This window comes from Antennarius striatus, chromosome 5, assembly GCF_040054535.1.
Source record: "Antennarius striatus isolate MH-2024 chromosome 5, ASM4005453v1, whole genome shotgun sequence".
Classification (NCBI taxonomy): Eukaryota; Metazoa; Chordata; class Actinopteri; order Lophiiformes; family Antennariidae; genus Antennarius; species Antennarius striatus.
In genome coordinates, this window is record NC_090780.1 from 26450001 (window position 1) to 26470000 (window position 20000).

The 20000-nt window shown below is 51.3% G+C and overlaps 1 protein-coding gene across 1 annotated transcript; it reads right to left on the bottom strand.

The window, feature by feature from the left end:
* Positions 1 to 6109: 6109 nt before the first annotated feature.
* Positions 6110 to 19104, bottom strand: aldh4a1 (aldehyde dehydrogenase 4 family, member A1). The gene is made up of 14 exons (XM_068315689.1): positions 18858 to 19104; positions 12532 to 12718; positions 12378 to 12425; positions 12132 to 12287; positions 11906 to 12055; positions 11749 to 11823; positions 11462 to 11649; positions 10745 to 10818; positions 10481 to 10677; positions 10330 to 10377; positions 9685 to 9837; positions 8491 to 8612; positions 6981 to 7099; positions 6110 to 6902 (listed from the first exon to the last, which is right to left on the bottom strand). The coding sequence occupies exons 1-14, from the start codon at positions 18896 to 18898 to the stop codon at positions 6790 to 6792; spliced, it is 1671 nt and encodes a 556-aa protein (XP_068171790.1). The 5' UTR covers positions 18899 to 19104; the 3' UTR covers positions 6110 to 6789.
* Between the last annotated feature and the right edge of the window lie 896 nt (positions 19105 to 20000).

Here is a 20000-nt window from a genome sequence, read left to right on the forward strand (position 1 = left end):
CTCAACAGACGGCATTTCAGAAAAGACACGTGTTTTTGTGGCCCTGATGAATTGGTGGCTGGGAACTCACGTCATCATTTACAATAGAAGGATGGCCACCAGTGTGATGGAAATTCTTCAGGGAACTGTCCCACAATGTGAAGATCTACAAAATGCACTTGAATTCAGAGATTGTTAAATTGCTCTGTAAACAGTTAACAGACAGCAAATTGAAAGAATATCTATCAACCCTGAAGAGCATGGAAACTCGCTTATTTGACATTCGTGGGTAGAAATCAAAGGAAAACAGACATTTTGGCAAGTAATCTAGGGTCATTTTCCCGCGTCCAAAAACATGCAATTTAGGCAAATTGAACAAATTGCTAAAAAAGTTGCTCTAAATCGACCGTAGGTGTGAATGTGAGCAGGCATGGCTGTTTGTCTATGAGTGGCTCGCAAATGCACTGGCGACGCATCCAGGATGTACCCCACCTCTCACTTGTAGCCAGCTGGGATAGGCTCCAGTTGATCCATGACCCATAAGATGATTAAAACGGCCATAGAGAAGATGATTAAGATCACGAATGATTGAACGAATGAATGAACGTATGAATGAGCGTCTCCAAACTGTCTCCAAAACCATGGTTTACTCCGGGCACTCCGGTTTGCCATTATACAAAGATGACAACATCTGGAAAAAAAACAAAAGCCCCCCAAAAAAGACCTTCAGAGATGAACACAATCTTGTTTCCTCTCTAAGGAACCATCACCTTATTGTGGTGGAGAGGTTTGTGTGCTCTTAGGATCCTGAGATATGTTATCAGGAGTCTTATGCTCCTGGTAGAGTCACCCAAGTCAAAATGGTCCCAGGTGAAGGGCTAGAGAAAGAATGGTTCAGAAGACCCCATGACACATAGAGGAGGAAAAAGATAGACCCTGCTCGGAGGGCTATGATTGTTGTTTGTGCATACGCACCAAATAGCAGCTCAGAGTATTCGGCCTTCTTGTGGTGTCTTAATGGGGTCTATCATGAGATCCCTGTAGTGGACTCCAATGTTCTCCTGGGGGACTTCAATGCACACATGTGCAATGATGGAGGCACCTGGAGGGGCGTGATTGGGAGGAATGGCCTCCTTGATCTGAACCTGAGCGGTTTTATGTTGTTGGACTTCGGTGCTAGTCACGGATTGTTCATAACTAACACCATGTTCGAACGCAAGGATGCTCATAAGTGTACCTGGTACCAGAGCACCCTGGGTCGGAGGTCAATGATTAATCTTGTGATCGTATCATCAGACCTTCGACCATGTGTTTTGGACTCGGGTGAACAGAGGGGCAGAGCTGTCAACTGATCACCACCTGGTGGTGAGTTGGGTCCGTTAGCGGAGGAAACCTTTGGATAGACCTGGTGAGCCCAAACGAGTAGTGCGGGTGAACTGGGAACATCTGGAGGAGGACTCTGTCCGTGAGGCCTTCAATTCACACCTCCGAAGGAGCTTCTCGTGCATCCCTGTGGAGGCTGGGGGCGTTGAACCTGAATGGTCGATGTTCAAAGCTTCCATTGCTGAAGCTGCAGCTGAGAGCTGTGGTCTCAAGGTCTTGGGTGCCTCAAGGGGCGGTAACCTTTGAACACCGTGGTGGACCCCGGTGGTCAGGGAAGCCGTCCGACTGAAGAAGGAGGCCTTCAGGGGCATGTTGTCCCTGGGGACTCCTGAAGCAGTTGCAGGGTACCGACAGGCCAGAAGGACTGCAGCCTCGGCTGTGATGGAGGCAAAACAGAGGGTGTGGGAGGAGTTCAGAGAGGCCATGAAGAAGGACTATCGGACGACACCAAAGTTGTTCTGGAGGACTGTCCGACACCTCAGGAGGGGGAAACGGGGAACCATCCAAGCTGTATACAGCAAAGATGGGACACTGTTGACCTCGACTGAGGAGGTTGTCGGTCGGTGGAAGGAACACTTTGAGGAACTCCTGAATCCAACTACCCCAACTGACCCATCCTCTGTTGCAGAGGCAGAGCTGGAGGATGATGGGGGATCAGAGTCAATCTCTCGGGACGAAGTCACCAAGGTAGTTAAACAACTGCACGGTGTCAAAGCCCCGGGTGTTGATGACATTCGCCCTGAAATGCTGAAGGCTCTGGGTGTTGAGGGGCTGTCGTGGATGACACGTCTCTTTAACATTGCGTGGAAGTCTGGGACAGTGGTGAAAGAGTGGCAGACTGGGGTGGTGGTTCCTCTTTTTAAAAAGGGGGACCAGAGGGTGTGTGCCAACCACAGGGGCATCACACTCCTCAGCCTCCCTGGGAAAGTTTACTCCAAGGGGCTGGAAAGGAGGGTCCGGCTGATTGTCGAGCCTCGGATTGAGGAGGAACAATGTGGGTTCCGTCCTGGTCGTGGAACAACGGACCAGCTCTTTACTCTCACAGGGATCCTACAGGGGGCTTGGGAGTATGCCCATCCAGTCTACATGTGTTTTGTGGACTTGGAGAAGGCGTATGATCGAGTCCCCAGGGATATACTGTGGGAGGTACTGCGGGAGTATGGGGTGAGGGGGCCTCTCCTCAGGGCCATCCAATCCCTGTACGCCCAAAGTGAGAGCTGCGTTCGGGTTCTCGGCAGTAAGTCGGACTTGTTCCGAGTAGCTGTTGGCCTTCGCCAGGGCTGCGCTTTATCACCAATTCTGTTTGTGATTTTCATGGACAGGATATCGAGGCGTAGTCGTGGTGAGGAGAGGTTACAGTTTGGTGGCCTGAGGATTGCATCGCTGCTTCTTGAAGATGATGTGGTCCTGTTTGCGTCATCAGCCTGTGACCTGCAGCGCTCACTGGTCCGGTTTACAGCCGAGTGTGAAGCGGCGGGGATGAGGATTAGCACCTCCAAATCTGAGGCCATGGTCCTCAGCAGGAAACCGGTGGAATGCCTTCTCCAAGTGGGGAATGAGGTCCTTCCACAAGTGAAGGAGTTCAACACTTTACGTATGGTTCTAGCACCAGTGCTGGGAGCTGGCAGGTGTGCGTGGGTGCACACATATGGTTCGATAGTCGCAACCATGTGTAAATGACATTCAAGGCAAAACTGGAAGTAACGTGAGATATTTCTAAGGTTCCTCAATACCGTAATACCTCAAAAGTTTGCTCAAACTAAGCAATTCCAACACTGACAGAGAGCTGAAAATCTGTGCTCTCCGTCAGTGTTGGAATATTTTAACAAACTTTTTAGGAGTTACGGTACTGAGAAGCCATGTGACAATCTCACCTGGCACCAGAGCACCCTGGGTACCAGAGAAACACTGCTGTTCACGAGGGGCTCAGAGTAGAGCCGCTGCTCCTTCATGTGGAAAGGAGTCAGTTGAGGTGGTTTGGGCATCTGGTGCGGATGCCTCCGGGACGCCTCCCTAGGGAGGTGTTTCTGGCACGTCCGGCTGGGAGGAGACCTCGGGGCAGACCCAGGACCAGGTGGAGGGATAATATCTCAACACTGGCCTGGGAACGCCTTGGGACCCCCCAGTCAGAGCTGGTGGATGTGGGGGAAACGGAAGTTTGGGACTTCCTATTGAAGCTGCTGCCCCCGACTACGGGTGAGTGGCTGAAGATGGATGGACGGACGATCTCATTTCAAAGATTAAAAGTCCAACTATTAAATTCATCTTGTTTTTGGATAATAATCTGACTATTGATAATCCCTGTTTGTCCTTCTGTGTGAGTTTACAGTCATGACCTATGATCTGCTCTCTTTTGATCTTTCTGCACGTGCATACAGTTTACTTTCCTGGTGCTTTGATCTACGGCCTTTGTTACAGGTGTACGAACTAACTAACTAACTAACTTACAGAGGGACAAGCGCAATTATAATATTGATTGATAAACTAATTGATTAATTAACTGAGGAACTTCATGAAATCAGTCATTTAACATAAAGGGGCGTGTCTGACTTTTGATGAGCAGGAAGTGACATCAGCACGTCATTCAGGTCAGTGTGGTGGAACACCTCAGTGGATTAAAGCTGGATTTAGCCTCTACACATACAGGAGGACATTAATCCATCAGAGGTAGGGATGTTAAAATTACATTACAGTTCTACAGGATTTTATTATTATGGGATGTTTTAGTGTCCTGTAATTGTTTCTGGTCAGTCTGAGGGAACAGAACTGTTGGCTTTCTGTCTATTCAGCACTGAAATATCTCCAGATGAGATTAAACGCTATATAAATAAAAGTTGATTGATAGTACAGTGGTACCTCTACTTACAAAATTAATTGGTTACGGAAGAAATTAAGTAGAAAATTTTGTAAGTAGAGACACGTTTTCCATGCAAATGTCCTAATCCGTCCCAAGCCCCCCAAAATTCAGACATAAATGTTTTATAAAGCATAAAAATGCATCAAAACATGTAACAAATACATGTTACGATTAGATTATTACAAAATAATTGAGAGTTGTGCATAACGTAAAAAACAAAGAATAAAGAATAGTAATGACGGTCATTAACCTTTTAACTGCTGTCCTCATTGTTTTTTGCCCTCTTTGGTTCATGCCCTCTTGCCCCCCATGAACAACAGAGTGAATTCCAGTCCTCCTCCTGAACTTCTCCAACCACCCACGCGACGCCTTAAACTCCTTAAACTTCCTTTAGTTTTAATAACGTGGTGATTGTAGATGCATTACGGCCATATTCTTTGGAGAGATCAACCAAACGCATCCCTTTTTCAGGCTTTTCTATCATCTCTTGCTTTGTTTGTACGGACAAAAAAACTATTTTCTTCGTCTTTTCTTTTCCTCTTTTCTCCGTCACTTTCTTGGGGTCCATAGTGAATACTCTAAAAGTTAATATATTTACGTAAAACTATCAGAACACCTCACGGGTCGAGGGCCGAATGACGAGGACGCTGCATAGACACCGATCTAGCTCCACACAGAGGTCCCTCTGAGCCAATGGGATGATAGGAAGATGCTAGGTAATAGCCAATGGCAGAGCAGCTATGAGAGTGTTGTGTTCAGGAACCCGTGGGAGATGCGAGTAATTTCATAAGTAGAGGTATCACTGTTTTTAGAGTAGTGATAACATCACTTTAGTATTTAGAGTAGCAATGACATTACTTTAGTATTTACAGTAGTAATGACATTAGTATTTACAGTAGTAATGACATTACTTTAGTATTTACAGTAGTAATGACATTAGTATTTACAGTAGTAATGACATTACTTTAGTATTTACAGTAGTAATGACATTACTTTAGTATTTAGAGTAATGACATTACTTTAGTATTTAGAGTAATGACATTACTTTAGTATTCACAGTAGTAATGACATTACTTTAGTATTTAGAGTAGTAATGACGTTACTTTAGTATTGACAGTAGTAATGACATCACTTTAGTATTTAGAGTGCCTCTCTTCCTTAGTGTCATCATACTGCTCCACCCCTCATCCGCCCATCCGCTGTGGACCTTCTCCTCCAAGCCCACCAGTACCACCTCTCATCTCTCCATCGGCTGGGGTCCTGCTTCCTTTCCTTTCCTTCCTCCATAGTCATCCACGCAGCTGTAATTGTTCCTTGACTTTAGCAGTGGGAAACATGACCTCAACCATGAAGACACTCTCTATCTGGTCTGATTCTCTCTCTTTCTCTTTCCCTGTCCTTATCTTCCTTTTATTTCTTTTCCACCCAACTGGTCAAGTCAGATGACCGCCCAAAAGAGTCAGAGTCCTGTCCGGAGTTTCTTCCTCAATGAGGGAGTTTTTCCCACCACTGTCTCTGATGTTCTGGAGGGTTCAGTTGGGTTTCTCTGTCTGTTAAAGCGCTTTGACATGTCTGCTGCCATGATTAAGAGATATATAAATAAAACTTGATTTAGAGTAGTAATGACATTACTTTAGTATTTAGAGTAGTAATGAAATTACTTCAGTATTTAGTATCTCAGGGTTCAGTTGGTTCCCTCTTTCTTTTTCCCGATGCCTCTGACTCAGCACTGTACAAATAAAGTTTTCTTGAACACCACCGCTGGATCAGATTTAGAGTATCTGATCAGATTTAGAGAATCTGATCCAGATCCATCAGTTCTCCGCCCTCGTTTGAAGCACTTGTGCTCTGCCTTAGTGCCAACAATTAAATAAACCCCAGAAGAAAGACTTCAATCATTTAATATTTATTTTCCAAAGTTACAACAAACTCGATAGATCTACTAAAGAAAGGCATTTCTGATCAGAGGTCAAGGTCATGGATTCTGTTTCAGGAGATTCACAGCAATTAGCAGTATCAGTGCGACTTCCACTACCATCAGAGGAAGTCTTCCTCTAACATCAGAGGAAGACTTCCTCTAACATCAGAGGAAGACTTCCTCTAACATCAGAGGAAGACTTCCTCTAACATCAGAGGAAGACTTCCTCTAACATCAGAGGAAGACTTCCATTGATTCAGGGCAGCAGGAAGCTTTGATGTCACTACTGGCTTTAAAACAGCCGACATGTTAATCAGTTTAATGACAGTTCAATGAGTCCATTACCCCCCCCCCCACCTCCAGTGTGTTCATTCGGGAGGTGGGGTCAGGAAATCGACCAGTGCAGTTAACAGTTAGAAGCAACAGAGCAACTGACTAGACCAGATCGGACCTGACCGGACCTGAAGGGTCCCAATGGTCGACGGTTGGATGTCTGGACGGTTGGACGCCTGGGCGGTTGGACGTCTGGACGGTTGCCTCCACTCATTGAGTACAACAGGGAGGGGAGTTTGACAGGAGTATCAATCAGTGTTAGAATCAGCTGACGATGGGATGGGGGGAAGGATCTGATTGGTCCCTTGCTCTGGGACCCTCAGCCCATGTAGGGGTACTTCCAGTCGGTGAGCGGGACGTAGGTCTGCTTCACCACCTGCGGGGACGTCCACCGCAGGACGTAGTGGGAGCTCCCGGGTTTGTCATTGGTTCCTGCAGGAAGAGGAAAGACGACACTAATGACCCCCCAGTGGGACGGTTTCATTCCCAGTGGGACGGTGGAACTCCTACCTGAAGCTCTGGCACCCCCAAACGGCTGCTGGGCCACGATGGAGCCGGTGGACTTGTCGTTGACGTAGTAGTTCCCTGCAGCGTTCCTCAGGGCTCTGGCTGCCTCTTCAATCACGGTCCTGCAAACGGAACCAGTGAAAAACGTGTTCAAGGGTCAGAACAGACAGAACCGCCCCAACATCAGGCTGTGGTGAGATGGAAACCCATGGAAACCCTTCACCTGAGTCACCAGCTGACACTGAATGAAACAGTTCCACAGTTACGGATTAGAACAGGGTCAGGGATTAGAACAGGGGTACTGTTTTCAGCATGAGAGCTGCTTATAAAATGACGTATTTATTTAGTAATATCCTTCGAGTTCTTCCGTGTTGATGAGCCCATATTACACAACACAATGAACTACATGTGTGTACATCTGTTGTCACGTCCTACTGAATGACACAGTCCAGACAGCAGCCTCAGCCTCAAACACTCCAACGGTCAGTCATGGAGGAACGGGGCCTGGACTTAACGGTCTTCATGTGGGAAAAGGTTGAATCATCAATAAGTAGAGCTGAATGATGCAGGTAGGTTTGGGGCGCTTTTCCTCTGTCAGTAAGTTCCAGAACTGTCCATGAGCTCCGGCCTTCAGCTGAATGTCAGTTTGTAGCCTCAACATCTCCTCTTCACTCCAGAAGCGTTCAGGTGGAACAGCACAGGAATGTAGAGACTGGTCCAAGCAAAGAAAAGTCTTGAAAGTGTTTGTCAGACTCTGACAGACTATTGTCTATCAGGGGGCGGGGTTAGGGATTGGGAAGTGGAGATAGGGATTGGGGGGTGGGGTTCTGGATCCACGGGTGTGTGGTTACAGATCAGGGGGTGTGGGGTTAGGGATACGGGGGTGGGGTTAGGCTTTTTAAAGTGAGGCTTCTACCAGAACACTGAGCATAAAATGAGCCAACGCTTCCTTGCTGTGAGGGTTACAGGTTGGGGTTAGGGGTTGGGTTTAGGGGTTAGGGTTACGGGTTGGGGTTAGGGTTACGGGTCGTGGTTACAGGTTAGGGTTAGGGGTTGGTGTTAGGGTTTGTGTTAGGAATTAGGGGTTGGGTTTAGGGGTTGGAGTTATAGGTTAGGGGTTGGGGTTACAGGTTAGGGATTAGGGTTAGGGTCGAGCGTCAGAAAACCAACTTGACCCTCAGGTCACATTTAGTCACCAGTCTTCACTTTGACACAAGTACAAATGACTGGACTGGACTAGTTTCTTCGGTAAACTAGAAGCCAGTCCCAGTTCACCAGTTTATTCTAGTGATGAACGTCTGCTGAGGATCTGGATCCTGATCCAGGAATTCCTGAACAAATTGTTGGAATATTGTCACGCTGACCTCTGACCTTCAGCCTCCTGCACCTGTCACACAGTCTCTGGGCTGGAGACAGCTGTGACCCCGTTAGCACCGCCCCCGTCCCATGACCTCAGTGTTTGGTCGGGTGCTCCCAACTGTCCTGCTGACACGGACCAACACCCCCGTCTTACTTGTCTTGGGCGAACACGGCTCCCGTCAGGGCGTAGGGCGACGTGTTGTCGATCAGCTGCAGCACCTGCTTGTAGTCCTTCTCAGGGTAAACGTAAACCGTCAGGATTGGGCCGAAGATTTCCTGCCAACACCCAAACACAACCTTTAAGGTGACACACTCAACTAGGCACCACCCGATCTGAGCCAGACCGGAGAACCACGGATCCAGACCGTCAGAGCCGGACACGAACCAGGAGTCTGACTGGACTTCAGAGAGGACTGAATTAGCCACGTCCCTCAAAAACATAGAAAATTATTCTTCCTGATGTGGCCCCACCCCCCAACAAGGAACTCCTCCAGAGGAGACGAGGCGGAACACGGAGTTCTCTCCCTTCACCCGACGCCTGTCGTTGAGACTTAGGCAGGGTCATCTAGAGCAGCGTCCAACCTGTTTAACCCCACGGCCCCGTTTAGTCCAAACAATATTTAACTGACCCGTTTAGTCCAAACAATATTTAACTGACCCGTTTAGTCCAAACAATATTTAACTGACCCGTTTAGTCCAAACAATATTTAACTGACCCGTTTAGTCCAAACAATATTTAACTGACCCGTTTAGTCCAAACAATATTTAACTGACCCGTTTAGTCCAAACAATATTTAACTGACCCGTTTAGTCCAAACAATATTTAACTGACCCGTTTAGTCCAAACAATATTTAACTGACCCGTTTAGTCCAAACAATATTTAACTGACCCGTTTAGTCCAAACAATATTTAACTGCCTTTTTTTTATAATAAAATATAATCCTAAGAAATGGATTCTAGGGACTGACGATGTTTATTTTGAAATCTAGCTACTTCTAATCAGTTCCACACCGTAGAGGTTGTGCTGAAGATTAACATACCACCCATGGGTATGTTAAATCATTTTAACGTGGCATATAGAGACAAATATCAAAGGTACCAAAAACGGTTAAAATAGTTCAGGGCTGTAAGGGTTAAGACCGACAATAAAAAGAGAAATTCAAAAGTTGTGGTTCAGACCAAGACGTCGAACAGAACACACACTGGACTACAGATAGAACCTGGAACATCTCTGCTTCTGTTAGGGAACATGGTGAAGGGACCACGCTAACTTTGCTAGCATCACGGCTTGGAGACCCCCCATGGCTAAAACACGAAGGACCGTCTGCCGTGGAGCTCAGGCTGTACCTCGTTCATGATGGCGTCCCGCGGGTCGGTGGTCTCCACGATGGTCGGCTCCACAAAGTAACCCTTCCTGTCGTCACAGTTGCCCCCGGCAATGACTTTCAGGTTCGGAGAGGACTTGGCGTGGTCGAGCCACTTCTTGATCCGCGCAAAAGACTAAGGGAGCAAACAGGAAGTCAGCTGTTAAAACCCACGAGACCACGAATGGGACCACGAATGAGTCCGACGGGACACAAATCCAATAGACAAACGGGACACGAGTCCAACGGGACAAAAGGGACACGAGTCTAACGAGACAAATGAGACACGAGTCTTACGGGACAAACGAGACGCAAATCCAACGAGACAAACGAGACACGAGTCCAACAGGACACGAGTCCGACGGGACAAACAAGACACAAGTCCAATGGGACAAAGGGGACACGAGTCTAATGAGACAAACGAGACACGAGTCCTACGGGACAAACGAGACACGAGTCCTACGGGACAAACGGGACACGAGTCCAACGGGACAAAAGGGACACGAGTCCAATGGGACAAAGGGGACACGAGTCTAACGAGACAAACGAGACACGAGTCCTACGGGACAAACGGGACCCGAGTCCAATGGGACAAAGGGGACACGAGTCCGACGGGACCAGAACCCACCTTGTCATCGATCACCGCTGAGAAGAAGGTTTTCCAGTCCTCCACCGGCTGAAGAAGAGAAACATCCCAGTTAAACATCTCCTCTCAGGCAAAGCTGTTGCCGTAGCAACCACCTCCTGACTCCCAGGCGTGGTGTGTGGAGGACACTCACGTCTCCCACGGCGATGTCCCTGTGGATGTCCAGGAGCTGCTGGCGGATCTGGGGCCACTTGCTGTCGGGGACGTACATCCGGGAGCAGGCGGAACACTTCTGGCCCCCGTACTCGAACGCCGAGCGCACCGTCCCCTTCACCACGCTGTCCACGTCCGCCGACGCGTGCACGAAGTGGAAGTTCTTTCCCCCGCACTCTGAAACAGGGACAGTGAACAATGTCCTGTGGGGGGACTGACGGGCGGCGCTAGGGGGTCCGCTCACCTCCTGCCAGGCGAGGGAAGGTCCTGTAGACGTCCAGGTTCTGGGCCACCTGCTTCCACAGGCGCTTGAAGGTCCTGCAGGAGACCAGGAGAACACGCTACTGAGACCCAACACGCCACTGAGACCCCAACACGCCACTGAGACCCCAACACGCCACTGAGACCCCAACACGCCACTGAGACCCCAACACTCCACTGAGACCCCAACACTCCACTGAGACCCCAACACACCACCGAGACCCCAACACGCCACCGAGACCCAACACGCCACCGAGACCCAACACGCCACCGAGACCCAACACGCCACCGAGACCCAACACGCCACCGAGACCCAACACACCACGAGACCCAACACGCCACTGAGACCCCAACACGCCACTGAGACCCCAACACGCCACCGAGACCCCAACACGCCACCGAGACCCAACACGCCACTGAGACCCAACACGCCACCGAGACCCCAACACGCCACCGAGACCCAACACGCCACTGAGACCCAACACGCCACTGAGGCCCCAACACGCCACTGAGGCCCCAACACGCCACTGAGACCCAACATGCCACTAAGGCCCCAAAATGCTTCTGGTGGAGCTGATCTCCAGAGGGTTCACAGCTCTGACTGGTGTTGGGGTCACACATGTTGGGGTCACACATGTTGGGGTCACACATGTTGGGGTCACAAATGTTGGGGTCCCAGCAGCGGTGGGGGGGTCCTTACGGGACGCTGCCGGTGAAGTTGATGCCTGCCAGGTGTTCTGAGGCGGTGACGGTGTCCCCGAACACGGGGCCGTCGGCGGGGAGGAACTGGATGACGTTGGGGGGGAGGCCGCTGTCCCTCAGCACCTGGTAGACGGCGTAGCTGGCAGACATGGCGGCGTCGCTGGGCTTCCACAGCACCACGTTACCCTGAGGAACACCAGCGGCCCCCGTTAGGACGTCCAATCAGCTGCAGCTCGGAGCCACGCCCCTGAAGCTACATGCTAACACAACGTGGAGCTGGCCTACCATCAGAGCCGGCGTTGCTGCCAGGTTTCCACCGATGGCGGTGAAGTTAAATGGAGCAACCGCCGCCACGAAGCCCTGGGGGGGAGGGGAACTGTGAGACTGGCAGAACCTGACCCCGGTCCACCAGATCGAGGACCCCTTCGGATCTGGGTCTCACCTCCAGGCCGCGGTACAGCATGGTGTTGGTGCTGCCCTCGGCGTCCAGCGGCTGCTGCGCCTCCAGCTCCAGCGCGTGTTTGGCGTTGAAGCGGAGGAAGTCGATGAGCTCGGCGGCGGCGTCGATCTCCGCCTGGACCACCGTCTTCCCCTGAGAGACCGGGACGGTTGTGGACATCACCACGGTGTTCAGAAACCCCGCCCACCTTGCCCCGCGGGGCCCGTACCTGTCCGATCATGGTCTTGGCCAGGATCTCGGCCCTCTTGGGCCCGCTGATGGCGTCGGCTGCCTTAAACAGAACCTGGGCCCGGTCCTGGACTGGCTTCAGGTCCCAGTCCCGCCGGGCTGCCATCGACGCCACGATGGCTTTGTTGATGAGTTCCTGCATCCAGGAGGAGAGCAGAGCAGCGATTGGTCCGTTTCAATCAGCACACTGATCTCCCCCCAGGAGGGAGGCGGGGTCAGGACCTACCTGGTCGGCGTAGCAGAACTTGGCCACCTTGTGGGCGTGGTCGTACGGCTGTGGAGACACACACACGTCAGTCAGGAGACACGGGGCCACGCTGGGAGGAACTCTGGGGGGGCACCAGCACTGAGGCCCAGGCGCAGCGGGGGACTATACTCACACACAGCTGGTACCGGACGTCTGCGGTCCACACCTGCTGGTCCCCCACCACACAGGGGACGTCTTCCGTCTGCCCCCTCAGGCGCCCCAGGGCCTCCAGCAGCTCCTTCCTCTCCGGGCCCCCCCCCCTGAAGCTCAGCACCGGCTCATTCTTCACCTGCACCGCTGCCGCGGGGGGGGTCCTGAACCTACAGACACAGGAGCAGAGCAGACACAGGCGCTCAGGGCGCTGCAGCAGGACTCTGGCCCCGCCCCCCCAGCTGGCCCAGGCCCCAGCTCTCAGACGCTGAGCTGGTTTAATCAGCAGACAGACTGGTTCCCAGTCACTCAGCCTAATGTAGTTACTGGTTGACACACGAGCCCCCCCCTCCTCTTCCTACGTGCACCTGAACGCATCAAACGCCTGAAGGAGACGCCAAGGTGAGACAGTCAACACCTACACAGGCGCAGAGACACAAGGTCACCTACACAGGCGCAGCGACACAAGGTCACCTACACAGGTGCAGAGACACCGGGTCACCTACACAGGCGCAGCGACACGGGGTCACCTACACATGCGCAGAGACACTGGGTCACCTACACAGGCGCAGCGACACAAGGTCACCTACACAGGCGCAGCGACACAAGGTCACCTACACAGGCGCAGCGACACGGGGTCACCTACACAGGCGCAGCGACACAAGGTCACCTACACAGGCGCAGCGACACAAGGTCACCTACACAGGCGCAGCGACACGGGGTCACCTACACATGCGCAGAGACACTGGGTCACCTACACAGGCGCAGCGACACAAGGTCACCTACACAGGTGCAGCGACACGGGGTCACCTACACAGGCGCAGAGACACTGGTGAAGAATATTTAGGCTTTAGGTTGAACTGGTTTAGGGAGTCAATACAACGCAATGGTGTGCCGGTTAGGACAGATAAGCACATGCAGGAGGTTCCACTTTAAGCTTTTATTTTAAGGTTGTTTGAACTGGTTCTGGTCTGACAAAGGAATGGTCAAAGACAAAGGATAAAGAATATTACCTCCACTTAATTCCCAATTCCATAATTAATTTACACCATTAATAATCAAAAGGTCATTTAACTTCAAATATAAACACTACAAAACTTAATAATCAAGAAATTAATCATCACTGAAAACTAAATCATCGTCAACTAAAGTAACTTTACAACTCGGATGTCATGTACTCAATTCAAACATTTTCCAGAAGGCTGAGGCATCCACATGCTCCTTTGTTCTCCAGAGGTAAAGCAGTGGTTGCTTGTGGCCTGGCTCCTATATAGCTTCTGGGCTCCGCCCATCCATTAGGGAAGGCAGGTAGGAGTGGTTGGGGATTTTCCGTCCAAGTAAAGGTAGAAAGAGAGAGGGCTTGGGGGAATTTTTACAACTGGGTCACCTACTCAGGCGCAGCGACACGGGGTCACCTACACAGGCGCAGAGACATTGGGTCACGTACACAGGCGCAGCGACACTGGGTCACCTACACAGGCGCAGAGACACTGGGTCACCTACACAGGCGCAGCAACACTGGGTCACCTACACAGGTGCAGAGACACTGGGTCACCTACACAGGCGCAGCGACACTGGGTCACCTACACAGGCGCAGCGACACTGGGCCACCTACACAGGCGCAAAGACACGGGGTCACCTACACAGGCGCAGAGACACAGGGTCACCTACACAGGCGCAGCGACACAAGGTCACCTACACAGGCGCAGCGACACTGGGCCACCTACACAGGCGCAAAGACACGGGGTCACCTACACAGGCGCAGAGACACAGGGTCACCTACACAAGTGCAGCGACACTAAGTCACCTACACAGGCACAGAGACATGGGGTCACCTACACAGGCGCAGTGACACGGGGTCACCTACACAGGTGCAGAGACACCAGGTCACCTACACAGGTGCAGAGACACCGGGTCACCTACACAGATGCAGAGACACCGGGTCACCTACACAGGCGCAGAGACACAGGGTCACCTACACAGGCGCAGAGACACCAGGTCACCTACACAGGTGCAGAGACACCGGGTCACCTACACAGACGCAGAGACACCGGGTCACCTACACAGGCACAGCAACACTGGGTCACCTACACAGGCGCAGAGACACTGGGTCACCTACACAGGCGCAGAGACACTGGGTCACCTACACAGGTGCAAAGACACAGGGTCACCTACACAGGCGCAGAGACACAGGGTCACCTACACAAGTGCAGCGACACTAAGTCACCTACACAGGCACAGAGACACGGGGTCACCTACACAAGCACAGTGACACGGGGTCACCTACACAGGTGCAGAGACACGGGGTCAACTTCACAGGTGCAGAGACACGGGGTCACCTACACAGGTGCAGTGACACGGGGTCACCTACACAGGTGCAGAGACACCGGGTCACCTACACAGGTGCAGAGACACTGGGTCCCCTACACAGGTGCAGAGACACAGGGTCACCTACACAAGTGCAGCGACACTAAGTCACCTACACAGGTGCAGAGACACTGGGTCACCTACACAGGTGCAGAGACACCGGGTCACCTACACAGGTGCAGAGACACTGGGTCACCTACACAGGCGCAGAGACACAGGGTCACCTACACAAGTGCAGCGACACTAAGTCACCTACACAGGTGCAGAGACACTGGGTCACCTACACAGGTGCAGCAATGTAGGTGGCAGGCTCCACTCATGACTGCCCTGAAGCCCATCTGCCATCTTTTTGCGTTAATAAGGCTCTTTCCAAGCCACCACACAACTCTAATTTGAAACGGTGCGCTAAAAGCAAACGAACATATAATTCTATCCAGGCGGGTCTGTGCATCTTTTGGCGCATACTTCTGCTGGTGTCTATTCTAACCACCTGTAACATACCTGGGACCGTGACTAAACAGCAACACTGTTTGGAGCACCCCTTTGCTCCACTTTCTGGCATTCCACCAGTAACCAAATCAAAACTGACATTTTTTGGAAACGGCTATGCTGTCGTCTTTGCACGGATTCTCAAGGATGGCTGTGCTCAGATCATCGAGCCAACATGCACACCTACAACCAGAAGAACGAGCAGCGCCGGCACACAGCCAAAATGTTTGTCCTACTGCTACTATTAGCGGGGGACGTTCACCTGAGCCCTGGGCCCTCCTCACAACAGGGCGGCTATGCAACAAACATCATCCTGCCGGCGCACTTAACAACATATCCAGCGAAAGAAACATTCCACCAGACTGCAACACCATCATCAATAACCCCACACCTCACCAGAGAGACTGTTGCCCCCGCGGCGTTGGGTTGCGTTTGTCCATCCACAGCCGTGATGGACGGGGGCCAACCGGCCACAGAGAAGGGCTGTTTGGCAGGAGCATGGACGGGTGATCGAGCCATCGTTGAGCCAGCGGACTTTGATCGTCCGCAGGCCGCTGCCATTGACACTTTGGTGAGTCCTGGGGCTGCACGCGCCTCATCACTGAACAGTGTGCAACGCGACTGGTCTGGGACAATGGTACAGGGTACACAAGAACGGCACCCCACGAGGGTCACCAAACAACAACAGTCACTTGAATCACGTCATCGCGCCACATTAAAACAGACAGTTGAAGTTTTTTCAAACTGTAAATCACACACAGGTCATTTGGAACCCACAATCAAAACCCAAAGGACTATTGGGAGGTCAATTAAACATCAGAAGCCTGTTACCAAAAACAGATCAGATAAGGAAAGTGCTAATTGACTCTAACTTGGATTTTTTGTGTATAACTGCATTTTTTGTACTAACTGCATGCTTGCAGGCCCCTTTGTGTGCTGTGTTCAGGGGGCCGGTGTATACATTGAAAAAGAACTAACACAACTGCATGTATCGAGTGACTGTGTAATTTCCCTGCGGGGATAAATAAAGTATACTTCTTCTTCTTCTTCCTCTAACTGAAACTTGGCTGAATAGCAATGTCTCCACCTCCAATTAATGTATTTGGATACACATGTTTTAGGAAAGATAGGACCACAGGGAAAGCAGGAGGGGGTACTAATCTATGGTAGGGAAAGTGCTAAATGTGCAGAGTTCGAACTTGTTGTAAACATGGAGTGTCTGGGACTCAATGTAACACTTTCTCCCAACATGATTTTCACCATAGTTGTGCTGTATATAATCCTCCGTCTCATGACGCCGATTTTTATAAGGAACTGAAAAACCTCCTCTCTGCCTGTGATATATGTACAGGCCTGCTGCTCATACCTTTGAGGTTCGTATCAAAAATAAAACTCTTGCTGAGATGAGTGAAGTAAAATATTTCCGTATAATCTTGGATAAAAACCTAAAATTTGAAAAACTGGTAAAACAAATATGCAAGAAGGTTAAACCCAACCTAAATTGTTTCTGTCATATTAGAAGGGACCCATCAGCCAAAACTGCACTACTGTACATGCATGCCATGATTTTCTCACACCTATCACACAGTATTACAACATGGTCACCGTCCTCTCAAACTGTCTTAAAACCAATAACGTCATACAAACAGGCTGTAAAAGTCATGGATCAAAAACCGATGAGATGGCACCTTGATGGTGTCCTAAAAAAACAAGACCTTCTCACGTTTGAAAACTTAGTATTCTTCTCTACTATCAAACTGGTTTTTAAGTGTTTGCATGGTCATGTTTCACCCCTGTTCTCTGGACTGATTCATAGACTCCTGAGCTCTGGTAGAGCAACCACAAGAGCCTCAGTAAGGGGCAACTGTTTTGTCCCAGGTGTAACAACTCATTCAGACAGTCTGCCCTCTCAGTAAAGGGAGCAAACCTGTGGAACTCTCTGCCCACGGGTCTAAAACCAGAGAGATGGTGGTGTGTTCTACTGGGGGCTCAGATCTAATCAACTGTGCTCACATGTATATCCTCTGACTGGTTACTAAATGATGTTTACTTTAGTACTGGAGGTTATATAACGTACTGAAACGCTGCTCTAAATATTAACAGATTGTGTTTTATCTTTAGTCCTTGTGATACTGTTTTTCTATTTGTATTCTCTTGTTTCCATGGACAAGTGGTGAAAATTAGCACTCATGCTAACACACTGTCAATGGACACATCTATAAGTTGTGCAACTGTGCAATGAGCAATGTGAGTGTAATGTCCGTGTCAAAGAAATAATCAAACACACAAACTGGGTCACCTACACAGGTGTAGGCCGTGACGTGAAGAGCTAACACCCCCCACCAGCCAGTGGAGGGCTCGGGGTCATTGCACCCCGTCCAGCGACTGAAGAACGTGGGGGCGATGACCCCCCTCACCCCCCCCCCCCCCCCGCCGACAGGATGGCTCAGGGTCATTGCACCCCCCACCCCCCGTTCTGCCACCAGCTTCAGTCGCGCTGAAACTCAAACCCACCAGGACCCGTTCCAGCCGACCTCACACACACACTCAGTGGGGGGGTGGGTACTAATAACTAACCCAGAGGAACGTCACCAACAGCAGTGTGATGTCACAACCCTGAACAAACCGGTTCTGATGCCCCGGGGTGCCAAACCGTCACGGGGTGACGTCACAACGTCACGTGACCTGGCCATTTAGAGCAAAACCACGTTCTGGAGTGTAACTAACCCTAACCCTAACTAAACCTAACTAACCCTAACCCTAACTAACCCGAACCCTATCCCTAACTAACCCTAACCCTAACTAACCCGTACCCTATCCCTAACTAACCCGAACCCTAACTAGCCTGAACCCTAACTAACCCTAACCCTAACTAACCCGAACCCTAAGTAACCCGTACCCTATCCTTAACTAACCCAAACCCTAACTAACCCGAACCCTAACTAACCCTAACCCTAACTAACCCGAACCCTAACTAACCCTAACTAACCCGAACCCCAACTAACCCTAACCCTAACCAACCCTAACCCTAACAAACCCGAACCCTAACTAACCCGAACCCCAACTAACCCTAACCCCAACTAACCCTAACCCCAACTAACCCTAACTTACCCGAACCCTAACTAACCCTAACTAACCCTAACCCCAACTAACCCTAACCCTAACCAACCCTAACCCTAACAAACCCGAACCCTAACTAACCTGAACCCCAACTAACCCTAACCCCAACTAACCCTAACTTACCCTAACTAACCCTAACCCCAACTAACCCTAACTTACCCGAACCCTAACTAACCCAACTAACCCTAACCCTAACTAACCCTAACGACTCTAGAGACCCGGATGTCCTGCAGCAGCTGGGGCGCGGACGCGCGCGGCGCGTTCAAGTGACTTAGCTGAACTTAGCTACCTGTAGCTAACTTAGGAGACGTTAGGGCACGCGCCGGTACGTACCCCCTCCGCGCGAGCCAAACGGCCGCCCTCACGCGCAGCATGATTCCACACACGAGCCTCGGTGCAGCGGAAGCGGCTCTCGGGATCCGGTCCGGTCGGGGCTGAGGATCCGACTGACCGGGGCACCGGGAGGCTCCGGGAATTCAACCCGGACCGTATCATCCACTTCCGGGGGGGTCCCGGAAGTGCCGCCGGCGCAGCGGGGGGGTCCCGGAAGTGTGACACGACTGTCACACAATGATCACACGGCTGTTGTTCACCGGAAGTAGCTCATCTACCGGAAGTTTCATTAACGGTCAAACGCGTCAGAGCAGCGACGCGTTTGACCGCTGGACTCACCACCCCCTCCTCTATGAAATGGAACGGTCCAGGGGCGGGGCCTGCAGCTGGCCATTCAGCGAGCAGGACCGTCCGCTCAGCCAATCACAGGCTCCAGCCATCGTTTAGCGGAAGTAGTGTTTCAGAGCGGGTGACCACTGGTTCCCCTCCAGCGAGTACTTCCTGGTCTACGACACCACGTGACTGGAGAATACCACGTGACGTAGCGGCACCAGTAATCTGACGTCTTCTTGTGGAGACGCCCCCCCCCCGTGTCTGTCCTGCCCTCCATCACGTTCTGTTCACACCGGAACGCCCCCCCCCCCCCCCCGGATATCTGTGGTGAACAGAGTCATGGATCCGGTCTGGGCTCCTGCCGGCACCGGGACCAGAACCGAGGGCCCCCATATACGGTCACCTGGACACAGAACCGGCCCACAGTGCACCACTCTGTTGGCTCCTCCCCCTGAGTCCGGTTCTGTCACCAGGGGACATCAACACGTGTAACGTGTTAAAGAGACTCCGCCCCCTCTTTGGGCACGAATCCCTCCTCCATCCTTCACCCCCCCGCAGGGAGGTGAGGTCCACACATCACCCTGGCCTCAGCGCCGGCAGCCCGACCCGGCGATCCGTCTGGAGTGAACCACACGGCCCTTGGCTGGCTGGCGACCAGACGTCACCCGACCACACCTGTGATGTCAGGCGTGACCCCGTCAGGCCCTTTGGATCCGCCACCCGGGGGCTTGTTAGCAGGTCCACGTAGCATCACGCTAGTGCTGCTGTGCTAGTGTGATGCTACCTGGTTCTGAACGGTTGGCTCCCCCG

What these genes read in the sequence shown, in the direction of transcription:
- aldh4a1 (XM_068315689.1), bottom strand. Translation starts at nt 18,898, where the DNA reads ATGCTGCGCGTGAGGGCGGCCGTTTGGCTCGCGCGGAGGGG. An exon ending in AGTTCTGCTACGCCGACCAG is followed by an intron (nt 12,288 to 12,377) that starts GTAGGTCCTGAC and finishes TCCTGGATGCAG; the next exon opens with GAACTCATCAACAAAGCCAT. An exon ending in TGCTGTACCGCGGCCTGGAG is followed by an intron (nt 11,824 to 11,905) that starts GTGAGACCCAGA and finishes CCTCCCCCCCAG; the next exon opens with GGCTTCGTGGCGGCGGTTGC.